General features: G+C 52.3%; 1 protein-coding gene across 1 annotated transcript in view; it reads right to left on the reverse strand.

Annotated features, from left to right (window-relative positions):
- Positions 1 to 15891, reverse strand: part of TIAM2 (TIAM Rac1 associated GEF 2) — a 91128-nt gene that overhangs the window by 27464 nt on the left and 47773 nt on the right. Inside the window, 2 exon segments of the mRNA XM_037520621.2 lie at positions 6711 to 6742; positions 6745 to 6813. Coding sequence (XP_037376518.1) covers positions 6711 to 6742; positions 6745 to 6813 — 101 coding nt within the window.

Consider the following 15891-nt stretch of genomic DNA (forward strand, 5'->3'; position numbering starts at 1 on the left):
TCAGCCTGGGCCACTTCAGCCTGACAGGCCTTGATCCCAGCCGCCCCCAGTGATTCACGCGCCCCTCACGGGCTGCCTCCTTCAAAACCCTGCCGCTTCTCCTTCACTTTGTGATTCTGACGATGACTCTGGATACCAGCTGCTTCTGTTTCTCCAGAGAGGTGGGATAGAAGGGAACCTCTGGAGGAGCCTGAGGAGCAGGGGCAGAGGAGGGCAGGTGGGGAGGCGAGTGCTGTGGGCAAAGGGGGAGACCGAGCATGCTGAAGGCCACACACATAACAAAGCACCACCGTCTCCCAACATTAGAAAGGCAGCAGGAAGGGATGCTGTGACCCCTGGCACCTCCCCCACTCAAGTGACACATCCCCACTTGACAGACTAGGGGGCAGAAGACTCGGGGCCAGCCCAGGCCTCCCAGGTCAGACCTGCAGAGGGCCCCAGACCCGTCGAGCAGGGGCTCTGCTCCCTGAACACAGGCCTGTTCTCTGTTAACCCAGAGCACCTGCACCTGGGGAGCCGTCTCTGCTCAAGCACCACCTCCAGTAGCCCACCCCAGCCTATGTCCTGCTCCCCACAGTCCCTTTGTCTGAGCTTTTAAAAGCCTCCCTGGCAAAGGCAGAGCTGTGGCAGGCGGGCACCCCCTGCTGTGGACAATTTGGGACTGCACCCCCAGTGAGGGGGGTGTCGAGTTGTGGGAGGAAACATAGGGGAGGTCACCACCGGAGAGGTCTCTTCCCAGGGCCCCTGTCGGCGCCACATCTCACCCTCCAGGCGGCCCTGCCTGCCTGCAGTTAGCCGCCCGCCCCATGCTCACCTCCCTGCTCCCGGCACAGGCCCTTCCCACAGCTGCTCACATCTGGTCTGCTCCCAGCTGTGCCCTGGGTGCCATCAGAGCGCTGCTGAGCAGGCTGTGAAGGCCCCTCGGCAGCAGAGAGGACACGCGGTGATGCTCCTTCCTGCCAGAGTGGGCAAGGAGTGGCATCCTCCCAACACACCAGGGCTCACAGTCAAGGAAAGACCACAAAGAGCAAGTCGTTGATACCCTGAAGCCAGGAAAATGGGAAACTCAAGAAAGCCCAGCTCTCTACAGAGCACTCAAACAACCTCCCAGGCACCAGTGAAAACTCGGCACAGTCTCCTCAGCCAGGCCCACCAGTCCCGGCCACAAGGAGTCCACAAGGAAGTTCAGGAAGGAGCAGAACAACGCATCTGAACGTTGAGCAGAAGGCTCAGCTCATGCCATGGCGCCCTGTCCCTGGTGCCACTCCGTGCCCGGGACTCTCCCCTCCCAGAGGCACCGCCTGCCAGGCCTGCGGGCCGGCCGCCCCCCAGTCTTCCCCAACATGTCCACTTGCACAGCCCAGTCCTGCAAAGAGAAAGGCGGAGCCCACAGCTAGTTCCCTCAGTCCCTTGGAGCCACACCTCAGAAAGGGCCGCCGCAGCAGCACCGCGCCCCCGGAAGAGACGCCCAAGGCGCCGGCCTTGTGCTCCTGCCCAGGACAAAGAGCCGAGAGTTCTCGTGACCAAGGCCTGGGCTTCAGGTTCGTGTCCACCTCGTGGGGCAGCTCAGAAGTCTCCTGACGCCCAGACGCCTGGGGCGCGGCTCGGGTGGGACAGCGGGACGCAGTCGGAAACCCGTCGTGGAGGACACGCGTCGGGCAGGGAGAATTTTTACCTAAAACGCTCGCTCTGGCCAGGCACGGCCTCTCAACCCCACAGGGCGTAATGCAGCCGAGGACACGAGGCCCAGGGAGGCTGGGAGCCGGCCCCAGGGCACGCGTGGACAGGGACAGGCCTCCAAGCGTCGGCCCTAAGCTCTTTCCGCCGTAGGAGCGAGCTGCCCGGACCCCCGCACTGCCGAGGCCGGGGGTCTCCAGCGGGAGGACCCCAGACCTTCGGTCATTTTCCAGGCACGGTGGGCTTACGCTGAGGATACACTCTCCGGCCCGCACACACGGTCCAGGTGAAGGAACGTGCTCTTAGAAATGAGCGTCCTGCAAGAGCAGGAGGAGCTCCTCCATCTACTGAGCAGCCGTGCAGAGACCACTACTCGCGAGCACAGTACATCTGTTTGACTCTTTAACAAAAACATCTTACAACCAAACCGACCTTGAAGTAGGCAGAAGAGTCAAAGAAACGTCAGAAAGATGAACGCTCTGGGCAACTGGGAAACCAACCGACCAGGTAGTCGAGTCATCATCACCTTTTCCTTTTGCTTCTTAGATATGCAAATCCTTAAAAGCGATTCCGAGCAGCACTCAGAAGGTGCAGGAAGCCGGCGGGCGCAGGCATTAAGTATGAAATGCCTGTTACATTCCTGCTGTGTGCTAAAACCTACCCAAGGGTGCCCGTCCCTTCTTTTCTACCTTGAAAAAAGAAATGGGACAAAATAGATCTTAAACATGACGAAATTACAAAGAGCACAACACACAGTTGTCAGGCTGTATATATCTCCAGATTCCCAACGCTCTGTTCTATCAACACGACGCCTACAAACTGCAAAAATAATCCCTGCCAAAGCCACACTAGGTAATTACATAAAATCCTCCTAAAAGCTGAGAACATAGTTAATCGGGAATATCTAAAGTGAAAACTTCACTTACCTTGTGGAAAACAGGTTTTACTTCCGTGCATTTTCTTTCACAACATGCAAGCCCAAGGAGGTGCCACGCTCCAAGGAAATTTGTCAAAGCTTAAAATTATTCAGCTTCAAATGATTCCTCTCGACTCTATCACCAAGTAAATGTTTGCAATGTCCCTACAGCCTTCTGATAGCTTTATAGTTCAAAAGCACAAAGCTATTTCAGAGATCGGTTTAAAGACCTAAACATCCTGGGCATGAGAAAGAAAAGCTGACGATGCCACAGAACAACTAGTAGCCCCCCAAAATTCTCTTCTCCTTAGCTGCAAAGAGCACTTAAACACAACTGCTGGAGTCCCTTCTAGAAAGAGAGGCACAACTGTCTTTAGATAGGAGAGTGAAATCAAGGCTCCAGACAGAGAGAAGCCCACGCAAGCATGCCCACATGTGGCGCCGGGTCCACATCCTGGAGAATCAAAGCCCTCGATTACTTACATGCTGCACGTACAAAGGGAAAGTTCAGAGAGACCTGGTTCCTCTGGGAGGCGAGATTACATCTACCACCGGCTGCTGGGGAGGGAGCCCCGCATGCGTCCTCTCTCACGCTCATCCCCAGGCAATGAAAAAAATCCCAAACTGTTCTTCCAAGTCACATTCGCAAGGAAGTCCTAGCGCCACCAAGCTCTTCCTCCCAGGCAGCGCCAGGGGTGGGGAAGGCTCACCCCCACCCCCCACCCACCCCGTATCTCCTCCCAGGCTCTGAGCCTGCCAGCTCGGGAAGGCAGGCACCCGGTTAGGGAACATGGGGTGAGGACAGAGCCAAAGTGTGCCCCCTCTTCAGAGCCAAGTGCAAGAGCTGAAGACAGACGAGCAGCAGCATTTCTGCGGGGACTGCCTGACACCCCTCAAGTTCCCAGAACAAACCAGAAACTGTCGCTAACCCCTCACCCAAAGAGAAAGTGTTTATTCCTTTCATGCTCCAAACTATTACAATACTGCATGCTAATTGCTAACAATACAGGGGAAAAAATGATCCCCCACACAGGAGAGGGTGACAGGGGCGCACAAAGAGCTGTGACAGTAATAGGCACCCTGGAAGAGAGAGAAGGCAATCAATTATGAACCATTTGCAGAAATTGTAGGGCTGTCAAAAGCCCTCTTACAGCTGTGTTTCATCAAGCCCGGCTGCCTTTGGTTTTCAAGGGAAATTATTCCTTATTCCAACGTCTAGGATATTGTTAGTAAAATAACCCCAACAACCCAGGTTCAACCGGGATCTAATCTACAAAGTAGTTAATGACCCCCGAGAAGACTCAGTAGGCCGGAGCGAGAAGCCAGGGAAACAGGCAGGTCTCTGGGAAGAGGGGATTCCTCTTGAGACCCCACAGGACAGCCCAGGACCATCCTGAAGGATCCACACCCCAAGCACACAGGTTAGGACCCCCAAATCTCCATTTGGACAGAGAAAAGGAGACTGCTGTTAGGTTGGAACTGATGTTTCTAGGAAGCAAAAATATACAGAAGAGGAAAAAAAAAATCTTAAATTCTAAACTTTCTTTTCACTGAGATCCAGCACAATTACCACTTCTGATATACCCCTATTTTTTTTTTTTGTCAACAGTTTTTTCCCAAAAGATAAAGAATGCCTGAGCTGAGTGGGTACTAGACATTTCACTAGAGGAAGTTCATTACTGTAGACGTCTTCAAATTTGAAAAAGGTGAGATCACTGCTTTAGATTGAGAGGAATTGACAGCAGATGCTTCACATGCTAATATTCCCTTTCGATTTTTTTCTTCTGTGTTCTTTATTTTTTATTTGCCTTCACCTTTAACTATTTCAGCAGTGAGAATCAGCTCAGCTCCAATTTCAAGCTGGACTGCAGCTTGCACGCCTAGATTTCTAACTGACGCCCCAATGCTCACTCTGAAGATGCTGGTGCATTATAAGGGTCATTGTTAAATCATAAAGGTGGCAAGAGCTCTCACATGGCGGCAACTTCCTGTGGGGGCCGCTTAACACCCCTCAACCTGAACATAAAATTTGGGAAAGAATTTAATTTCCTTCAGAGGAACTTGAATGTGTAACTCAAACAGATGATAAGAGAGAGGAGCTCATTATCCCTAATGGCATTAAGTGGTTCCCCCAGCTGCCCTGCTGTGCCAGCGCCCCACGGGCTGACTTACCTTAAAGAGGCAGCCTGCTTCCTGAATGTTTCCGAACTGTTTGCTTTTTTAAAGTTTTAAGACAAAGCAACCCAAATCCCTCTATTTGATGCTCTTGGATCTACTGCTTAAAAAAAGCGATCAGTATGAGCCACACATTTTCTTTCGTAAATGACCCTCCAGAGGAGGGAAACTAAAAATGCTATGATTTCAGTCTTGTAAGCGAAATTGTGTCCTGGAGCCAGAACAAGATCAGTGGAGGCAGCTGAGAATCAGAAAGAGAGAGAAGGGAGGTGGTGGAGGTGGTGGAGAGGCAGGAGATGGTGCTCAGGGGGTGATGAGGGGAGAGGAAGGTAGAGGTGAAGCAAGGTGAGGCGTCTCTGGCCACAAGAGTCTGCTCTGAAGCTGGCAGCCCCTCACCTGCCCCACCTCCTCACAGTGCCCGGATATCCAGGCACTGGATCCCAGGAGTGTGAGTCTAAAGCTGACTGGCCTGTGGGCCTGCTCTCAGTTTTATTTAAATACCCGTTACAGCTCATGTTTCCTCCATTCTTATTTAAGACAAAAGTAAGACATATAAGAGTTATTCAAACTCAGTTAAAACTGGACTATATTAAAGTAGATGGTGTCAATCGGACCATTTCTGAAAGGGTAGCAGACCATGAACAATTGAAAATGTAGGCAAAGAATGGAACATAGCAAGTATTGGCTAGAATGTGGAGAAACTGGAAGCCTCCTATGTTGCTGGCGGGGATGTACAGTGGTGCCCACTAGGGAAAAGAGTTGAGCTGTTTCTCAAAGAGAGAGCCTTAGAATTACCACATGATCTAGCAAGTCCACTCCTACATGCAAAGCTAAAACATCTGAAAACAAGGGTTAGACAGATCTCAGCCAGTGCTAACTGGAGCATTACTCACAATAGCCATATGGTGGAAACACCCCAGTGTCCACCAAATAGGGTATATCCATACAGTGGCATATTAGTCAGTCATAAAAAGGAACTAAGCTTTGACACATGCCACAACATGGACGAACCTTGGAAACATGCTCTGTGGAGTAAGCCAGAAACAAACACAAATAGTACATGATTCCACTCACATGGTATAGGTTGACTGGCAAATAAGACAGAAAAAATCTAACAGAGGTTCAGGGGGGCTGGGGCATGGGGTGAATGGGGCGTTACTATCTAATGGATACAGAGTTTCTGTTGGGTCTGCTGAAAAAGTTCTAGAAATGGATAGTGGTCATGGCCACACGATATTGTGAATGTAAACACCACTGTGGTGTATACTTAAACATGGTTAGAACCGTGAACTTTCCGTTCTGCATATTTTACCACAACAAAACAGCATTCCAAAAATAATTTTATCTTCAGTCAAAACCAAAAAATGTAGGGCAAAAAATAGAATAATTTAACATGATTTTAAGAACACCTGAGCGTAGACTGTCCTTGTCAAAACTACCAGGATGGGGCCTCCCTGGTGGTGCAAGGGGTTGGGCATTGCACTATGAAGCAATCTGCAGCCTCTGCAGCACGAGTTCGATCCCCGGCCAGCCAGAGAGCTACCCACATGCCTCGGCAGACTCTCCTGCCTCACCCACTGCTCCCCTCAGCAGTGTATTTCAGTCAGTCTGCCTGTTCTGTTCCCCACTCTGTCTCTGGTGAATCGTCTCATCCCCCTGCATCGCTGGCCTGTACCCCAGCTCTTGTATGCATAAATACATAAATCTTAAAAAAAAAATTACCAGGATATAGGAGCGAGGGCATCTCACTCTCCCCAGGTGGCAGCCAAAGTCAAGGAGGAGCTGTGGCTGAACTAAATGATTCAGATACATAAGGAAACCATTTTTAAGGAAAAAAGTGTGTATGCCAACATCTGCGACCAGGGATAAGATGCCACCATCTCCTGTGAGGGGGCTTCACTCCTGCCTGCCCAGCCCATGTGGGAGATCTGGGAAGCCTTACCCTGAATGTCTGCTCCAGTTTCTCCCTGTGTGGACCTGATCCAGGGTGCCATCGGTCTGACTTCTTTTCAGCCCAGTTGTGACGTCGGGGACATTGCTGAAATCTGCATGAAAGGTGACAAAAACATGATTATTGCCATTTGCAGAGAATAGTCATGGTAGTTTAAAGACACAAAATGAGAGGAAAGAAAAATTAAACCACCTGGAATGCGTACAGAGTGGTCTTTAAGGACAGTGAGGTCAGAGCTGGTCTTCTGCAACACACCTGGACCCTCACTACTGAAGAATCAACTTCTGTTTTGGTCAAAGGAGAACCACCACCTACCAAACCAGTGACGTAACAGCTCATGGGGCAGAATGCTCTTCTGTGATTGTGATTTATTTGAATCAAGAATCAAACAGCAGTCACCACTGGTGGCATTTCCAATTTGTGGAAATGACCAAGGCCATCTTGGAAAATCAATGATATAATATCATTGACTCTTATGCTAACCCACAATGTGCTCATTTGCAAGCATAATCCTGGCATCAACCACAATTTAGTCCTAAATTCAAAGTCCCAGGAGAAAGAGCAAACCTCTCAATTTCAGAGTAAGGATTAAAAAACACATCCAGGGGCCTCCCTGGTGGCAGAAGGGGTTAAGTCTCAGCACTATCAAGCTATCAGCAGCCACTGCAGCACAAGTGAGATCCCAGCCAGGGAGCCAACCCACATGGCACAGCAGACCTCTCCTGACTCGCCCGCTGCTCCCCTCAGCAGTGTATTTCAGTAGATCTGCCTATTCTGTTCCCCACTCTGTCTCTGGTGAATCTGCTCACCCACCGATCCCCCCACACCTTTGGCCTGCACCCCATTCTGGTATGCATAAATAAATCTTAAAAAAAAAAAACCACCACATCCAGCCTCTATATCCGCAGGTTCCACAGCCATAGATTCAACCAGCTGAGGATGAAAACCACTACTATGTCGTTGCATTGACAATGGCTGTATCTGTACTGAACATGTACACTTTCTCATCATTATTCCCTGAACATACAGCATAACAACAATTTACATAGCATTCAAATTGTATTAGGTATTATAAGTAATCCAGAGACAAGCTACAGTACACGGGAGAATGTGCCTCATATATGCCATTTTATACCCGGGGCCTGAGCTCACATCTGTGGATTTGTCTGGGGAAGAGAGAGGAGCGGCCTCCGAGCCAGTGGGTGGCGCTCACAGCCAACGTGATGGAAGAAGGTGGAGCTTTCCAGACTCCACCCCTGAGCAGGGGCTGGTGGAAAACAGGGGCGGAACTGAGGCTTTTACAGTTAAACAAGGGGCTTTGGGGCAGTTAAATCCCTGGTGAAGTGTCTGTGGGGAAGACTCTAGCTGCCACCTGCGGCTTCAGGTGGGCCCAGTCTCTGCTCAGCAGACCCTCTCCGGAGCAGGCCAGGTGCGGGGCCACAAGTCAGCCTGTGAATACGCCCCCTCCCTTTATCCCACTCCCTAGGTAAATAAATCCTGTTGTTGATTCACACTCTGTGTCTCCTTGGGTCCTGGCCTAGAGTCACACCCAGCGCGAGGGCCCTTCAGCAGGCCCATTCTCCCAGGTGTGTTCAGGTTCCCATTTCAGTATCTGACCTAGTCCTGGAACCAATCCCTGGGACCAAGGGGCCGCTGTAATAGCAAAGGTAAGCAGGGCTGGGACTCTCCAGCCCATTCTCTCTACATACATGCCATCCTCAACCACCCTCCCCAGGGGTTCTCAAGTTAACAAAAAAGACGGAAAGACTAGAGCCCATCAGAATATAATGTGGGTTTTCATTCTAATGCTTGTGTTTGGTAGACTTCACCTCAACAAGGCGAAGCCAAACGGCTGATCCCAGCCAGCTAGATTAAGAAGTCATCACTCCCACACCTGTCTGGATTGATCTAGGCTAAGAAGATACAGCCAGATGTTGAGAAAGACGTTGTCCAGCACAATGGGGCAAGACGATGGTCCGTGGGAGGCCTCTGGAAGCTCTGGCAGCCCTAAGAGAGTGATGGAATTCACTGGCAAGCACGTCGGTCCCATGGTCTCTGCAGCTATCTCCAATCACTACACGGGAGCTTCTAAAACAAGAGGAGACCTAAAAAACATGTTCATGAGCTACAGAATTCTGAAGCTCCAATGTCTTCCTTCTTCTGTACCGTCCAATACCCTAGCTCCAGCCAGGAAAGGACCAGATAGTCCAACTCACACTAACTCTTGGCTATGGAGTGAGCGAGCGCAGAGACGGCAGTGCTGGTCACAGAAGCATGCACCACCCCCTGCAAATGCTGCGGAGCAAGGACAGGCGGGTCCTCGCCTCTCCATTCCCTGCACCGCGCCTCAAGGGCCGTCTGCCACCTCGGAAGCGACATCAGGGCCTAAGCCACACCGACCACGGCCTCCTTCATGCGCACCTGTGCCTAAGGGAGACCAGCAGACGGAGCTCACAGGCCAGCCCCTGCCTACCCAGCACCCCACACCTCCCTATACCGCCCCCCTGTGCCCACGTGGTGAGCACCTGTGAACGCCGAGGCGCTGAGCCAGGTGTGGAGAGGTGCGTGCGCGGCAGTCACTACCTCGCTCGTCGGGAGGACCAGGACCAGAAGAGGAAGCGAGGAAGGAGGAATGAATGCATGTGCACAAGAAAGGGCCGCAGCTGGCACAGGCACGTGCACGCAGGGCGGCGCGGGGACACGCAGGAGGGAAGCGACTCTCCCTGGGGCGCGCAGACGCCACAGCAGAGGACACACCGGGGAAATGCTTTCAATCTCAGGGTACTATTTCTCTGGAAAGCTGGCGATGACCAGGCCGGGCGGCAGCAGGGAGCGAGGAGGTCAGGAACGGAGGACAGCTGAGGGCAGGCGACGCGCACGGAGAGCACAGCAGCCGCTGGGAGCGCGTGGCTGCGGCGCAGAGCGGGACCGGGAGGGAAGGGCCCTGGGGTGGGGGAACTGACAGCAGGCAAGGCCTCGGCAGGACGACAGGCTGGCGAGTCACAGGGCACCACGGGGGTGACGTCTCCGGAGCAGCAAACACAGAATAGCTCACAGCAAGGAAGCAGAGCGCAGGGGGGAGCAGGTAGGACTCCACAGGCGCCCTCTTTGCCTCCCAGTTAATAGAGATGCAGAGTGGGGGATGCTGAGGCAGCTGCCTGGCGATGGAGCAGGTGGGGAGCAGGAAAGCTCGGGAGTTAGTGTCACAAGCTCAGCTTTGGCCTGGGGGAGAGGCACAAGGGCTTCTGCGGGGAGCAGCTCAGCAGACAGTGCAGGGAGGTCGGGGCAGGAACGTGGCCGTGAAGCGCGGGAAGCCTCCTGGGAGGGCAGAGGGTGCCGGGGAGAAGAGGCCTCACCAGAAAGCTCTCTCCCTGCAGAGAAGTCCGAGCATCAGCAGCGCAGGGCTGAGCAATGTCACAGAGGCACAGGCTGGAAAAGGTCACAAGCGAGGGAACAGATTCAAATTTACGTGACCACTCCCTTGCCTCAGAGATCAAGGCCTTCAGCATTTCTGGGGCGCAGGCACGCCATTGACACCATGTTCAGGGAGCCCTCTGCAGCTTCCCCCGGGGGGCCGACTGCATTCCCGGGGTATGGCCTGGAGGAGACCTCCGGTCCCTGAAGACCAAGGGGACGCTCAGGCCCAAGGAGCTGCAGAGCCCCGAGGGGCCACACAGCTGCCGTCACAGCAGGTACCAAGGAAATTGTGAGTCCTTGACTCCACAGTGCCACAAAATGTTGGGTCTCAAATGCTGAAAACACCCCAAACCACTTTCATCTCTTACAAAGGCACATTGTTCACCGAGTAACTGAACATCTGACCGCTTTCTGTCAAAACCCCGTGCACGCCAGGATAACGCCTCACTGTGAGTGCATGAAGCTCCCTGGTCGCCTTTGTGCCCCTGAACTTCAAGGAGCCTTCGGGTGCTGCTGAGAGAGATGCTCTCTGGGGCACAAGGCTCGCGAGGAGATCAAGGCACCCAGCTGCCCCCACGCTGACCTTCCCACACGGACGGGTCCCAGAGGCAGCGGCAGCTCTGATCAGCTTCAGAGCCCCATCAAGGTAAGATTCTCCAAGCTGCTTCCCCAGTAATACCTGGGCATAAACAGAGCCCTCCTGGTGGCCAACTCTTGCGACTCCCTGCCAGGGGGCAGGGCAGCAGCTCCGCCCTGGAGATCACACACAGAGGAAGCCAAGCTAGAGAGTGCCCACGGCAGCGGGTCTCCGCTCACCAGGACCTACATCCTCATGGAAGGGGTGTGCCCTCACCCCTTCACCTCATTTGTTTTTTTCAAAGATTTATTTATGCATGCAAGAACTGGGGTACAGGCCAGAGGTGCAGAGGGTGAAAGGATTCACTAGAGACAAAGTGGGGAGCAGAACAGGCAGATCCACTGACACACACTGCTGAGGGGAGCAGCGGGCGAGTCAGGAGAGGCCTGCTGCGCCATGTGGGTCACCCTCCTGGCCAGGGATCAGACTTGGCTGCAGTAGCTGTGGATAGCTTGACAGCACTGTCTTTAACCCATGCGCCACCCTGGAGGCCCCCTGACCTCATTTCTGCAGGAGAAATGAGAACAAAGTCAATTCTGGGAGAAGAGCAGAGTGACTAAAAAAAAAAAAGTGTAGGCCTGTAAAATTCAAATGCTGGTCTACAGAGATGCTTTAAACAGGCTCTGGGCTCACATCCTGCCCGGATGCCGAGTGCCCATGTAGAGCCTCGCGCATACCCACGTCCTGAGCACCAGCTGCTAGCGGGGGACACAGCCTGCCCTCCCGCCTCGACACCCCGCGCGGACACCCACACGCCAGGACCCTCACCCAGCGGCGCGGCGCGGTCACACCCACTCGGCCCTCAGCTCAGAAGCACAGACTCGCTCTGGAGCAGCCTTTGGCCAAGATGTTTGTAAATAAAAATAAAATTCAAGCCAAGGGCAATTCCTTGTCTCTCTCGTCTTATTCTTTGTGGAAATCAACAAATGGCCGAGCAGCATGAAACATCTACCACTACCACAGCCATGGAGAGCAGCTCTCAGCAGCTGAGCAAGTCACTGTTACGGCCCCACCTGTGGGCCTGCCCCTCGCGTGCTGGGCAGAGGGGCCAGGCACCATGCACCCCCAGCACCATGGACCACGTCAGGTGCCACAGGTAAGGCCGGGCTGAGACATCTTTCTCCTGTCACCAGCAGAGTTTGGAAACTGATGTCACCACGCAAGCTGCTCTGGAAAAGGACCCCAAACCCCACCCTACAGCCTCTCACAGACGAGTAGGCAGACCCAGGCCTCAGGTACAGATGCCAGTGACATGGTGCCACCCTGCCCTGGGCATCAGTGCAGACCCCCCACGTCACTCAACCAGGCAGCTGGCACCAATGAAAGGGCAAACACCTGTGTTCAAGTAACATCCTGGATCTCATCTTAAAAATAGAAAGATGAGGAAACGCTACAGCTCAGGTGGCCTCACCCACACAGCATGTAACATGAATTCAAAGTTTACATTGACATCACTCCCAAACCCAAGCCAGCTCAGTTAACAGGCGGGAGTGTGGGCTTGGCGCGCGCTTCCCCTGAGGTGTAGAGGCACCGGGAGGCGGTGGCTGACTGTGATGTGCACCGGGGAATTCTCTGGTGCCCTTCCCTGAGAAAGGGCTCGGGAAGGTGGCCATGTACCCGCTAGTCACCTGTCTGCTGTTGACGCCTCCGGACCCTCCCCATGCTCAGCAGGCAGCTGGCTGAGGCTCACCTCGCTGAAGTCACCCACAGCTGCCTCCTCTGCACTCAACCAGGTGGCAAGGGGGAGGCAGCAAGTTCTCCGTGGTGCCACCAGCACCTTAAGACATCAGGCAGCCAAAGAGGTGATGCCATCTCCTCAGCCAGGAGTGGCCTCCAAAGCAGAGACAACTGGTTCCTTGGGGAGAATGATCTAGAAGTCCCTACTACAAAGTCTGAGAAAGCGTCCTGCAGTCTCAGAATTAGCAACTACTGGAGGCCATGGAGTTGAAATCTCAAGATGCTATAACCCCCGAGTCCCTATCAAGAAACTAAGAGGAGGACATTTGTTTCCCCCATTGGGTATAAGATGTGTTTGTTGAGAAGTGAAAGATGGTGGTCAGAGCACCATGTCAGGAACAACTCTGCTCCAGTGTGTGGGCTGAGGACTCATGTGAAACAGACTCAAGGGACAGGTGACGAGACAGAAATCATCCCTGAACTACGCTCTCCAAGCTCCACAGCAGACATCAGGCCCCCTTCCCGACACTCACTACTTCTCCTACAGTGACATGAAATTCGTACTCACCATAATCTACCTCCGCACGTAATTTCACAAAAAGCTGTGCAATGCGCTAACAGTGACACGAGGAGAAAAACACATGCTGAAGTGAAAATACATTATTGAGCAAATGAATATAATAAAGATCCCAGCAGAACCTCCAGCCCAGGTGCAATGAACACTCCGACGCAGGCATCATCCACAAGTTTGCTGCCTTACAGCTCCTTCCCCTTCCAGACTCGCGGCCAGGGCCTCAGCACTCGTATCGACACCGTCGGGCAGCCGGCCAAGCTGGTCTCTCTCTCCAAGGCCATCCCCGAATCCCTGCATCTTTCCCCCTCGCCTGGCCCCCTTGTCCGGGGAATTTGCCGCAAATGGTTGTGCCTGCTGGAAAACGATGCTATCCATGTGACAGATATGGACACAGTTGTGTGTAAAAGGAACCCTTGGTCTTTAAACAGGTGCTCAGACCTTGCGGGGCCACCCAGGTGTGGGGCCTCATGCATGAGTCATAAAGCTTCTCTGCCCTCACCATTCCTGAAGTACCGCTGGTTCCTCCTCTGCCTGGGGAAAAGGCTGGAATTGATTTCTACAACGATGGAAAGTAATTTGTAAAAAACAAATGTGTACTCGCTGGGCGCAGCCACTCTAGAAGGTGACAGGCCTCACAAGACAAGGTGACCTACCAGCTTGTCTCAGAGGATGCTGGGGGGTAGGAGGGGGTGGGGCTGGGTGAAGATTCAAATGTATACAGGATTTTCCAAAGGGCAGAACTCGGCAAATTCCTGAACCAAACAAAGACGAAACTTCCCTTGCCGTTCAGGGGTGCTGCACTCCTAGAGCTGTGGGCAAAAAGTGAGGGCTCGTTTGTACAACGGAGCTAGTTCTTGGCTCAGCGGGTGCCACTCATTCTCCACCCTGGAGACATCCAGACGGCAGTTCTGCAGCATGAGCCGCAGCCAGTGACTGTGTCTCCACCACGAAATGCCATTTGCCACCAATTCATTATGAAAACCAGAAACAGCAGACCCGTAAACTTCCAGAATGTACTCAGTGGGCATGACCCTTCTCCTGAGAACCACCTCTGCCTCTCTGGGTAGTATTTTGTGCCGGGGGAGCATCAGTGACACCAAGAATGCAAAAAGCTCCCAGCTCAGAGCAGGCGTCAAGCCACCAGGCGCTTCCTCACGTCCCCAAGACAGACAAGTGTTGACTAACGCAACGATCAAGAGGGCGCGCAGACACACGAGGCAGCGCACTCCCCGGGCTCTCGTCTCAGGCTCAAGGGCGTGTCACCACTGGCGGAGACACAATCTTCTATGAAGAAGGCCGAGAGGAGACCCAAGAAGTAATGTCACAGACGTTTTAAGTAAACATTTTAATTAGGCTCCTGTCTACACACTCCCCCGTGGCATCAGCACTGTCTACCTTTGCCGTTTAATAGCTGCACATCCACTTACACTCGGGTGACACGGTTTGAGTAATTATGTCTTCAATCTACTCGATTTATTCACTTTCTCTTTTCACGTCTCAGAATTTCCACAATGCAGTTCCCTAAGCGAGCAGCTTATGGAGACTCAAGACATCTTAGATCTGGAAAGAAACTAGAAAGGGTCCAGTTTCCATTCCTTCATCTTAGGAGTCTTAGTTTTTTTTTTTAAGGGCTGGATGCAATTTTACGAAAGGTAATTTTTATTACCGCCTAAAACAAGAGAAGCTTCTAAGACAAGAGAAGACCTAAAAAACATTTTAATGAGCTACAGAATTCTGAAGCTCCAGTTTCTTCCTTCTTTTGTACCATCTCAAGAGAAGTGCCTTTTATTACTTTTCTTACAAAAGGTAAATCCAAGCTGCCAGTGGAAGGATACAGCATTTTTTAATTGCAAAATGAGGATTTTTTTTCGGTTCTCCAAGCTGTGCCCACCATCTAAAATTCTGCCTTCACACGCAGGGCGCAGCGGCCATGGAGCCAAGAACACGCTGAGCAGAAGTTCGCCTGCACGGAGGAGCCCAGCACCACTCAACCATTAAATTTAAATCTGCAAACTCTGTCAAGCAAAGACTATTTTTACGTATCTCATACTCACCTCTTACTCATGCTTTTACTTAAAAACATAGGGGTTGTGACGTCTTTCATTAATGACATTGCCGTGCTCTGTCATCCAGGCAAATATGACTCATCATCGGTGAGTGCAACAGAATGGAAATTAGAACATTCAAGTGAAATAATTGAGTAATAGATGGACCAGGCATCCCAAGAGAAAAATGATTTTGAGTTCACAGCAGTAAAGGCCAGCGAAGCCCCCGACCACATCCTTAACAAGAGAGTACTGTCGATATTATGGGCTTGTGATACAGGTAAAGATTAATCACTTTTCTGAAGTAATCTGGGGCTCTCCGTTTCTTTGCTGCTATTATTCTTGTGTCAAGGAAATTCAAGGCAGCAGTTTGAATGTCACCGTTAAGCTTGCAGAGCAGTAAATTCTATCACAGCATAAACGCCGTGCCAGAAAGATGTAAATTTCATGCATCTGCCAGGTTCACTGAAACAGAGGCCACATTCCAAAGGGTGATGTTCTTGACAATGCAAGGTCACTGGTGATCAACAGAGAGCAGTAAATACAGGTAGCAAATGGCTGCGGATAGCAAGTGGCCGTGACGTAATTCCATTAGCTTCTGAGAACAGCAGAGTGTGAAAGAACACTCAGAGGAAGGGGCAGGGGAAGGGCCGAGGGGCTGGGCATCAAGGCAGGCCAATGCCACCTTCCCGCCACACAGAGGAGGAGGAGACGTCGTACAAAGGGAGAAGGGAACCGAGGGATACCCACGTTCCGCACTCCAGGCAGGCTCCGGCCGGGACAGGCATGCACTTAACCCAAAGAAAGGACTCAAAGCCGCAG

The sequence above is a fragment of the Talpa occidentalis genome, unplaced genomic scaffold (assembly GCF_014898055.3).
Source record: "Talpa occidentalis isolate TD23 unplaced genomic scaffold, MPIMG_talOcc4v2.1 talOcc4.2, whole genome shotgun sequence".
Taxonomy (NCBI): Eukaryota; Metazoa; Chordata; class Mammalia; order Eulipotyphla; family Talpidae; genus Talpa; species Talpa occidentalis.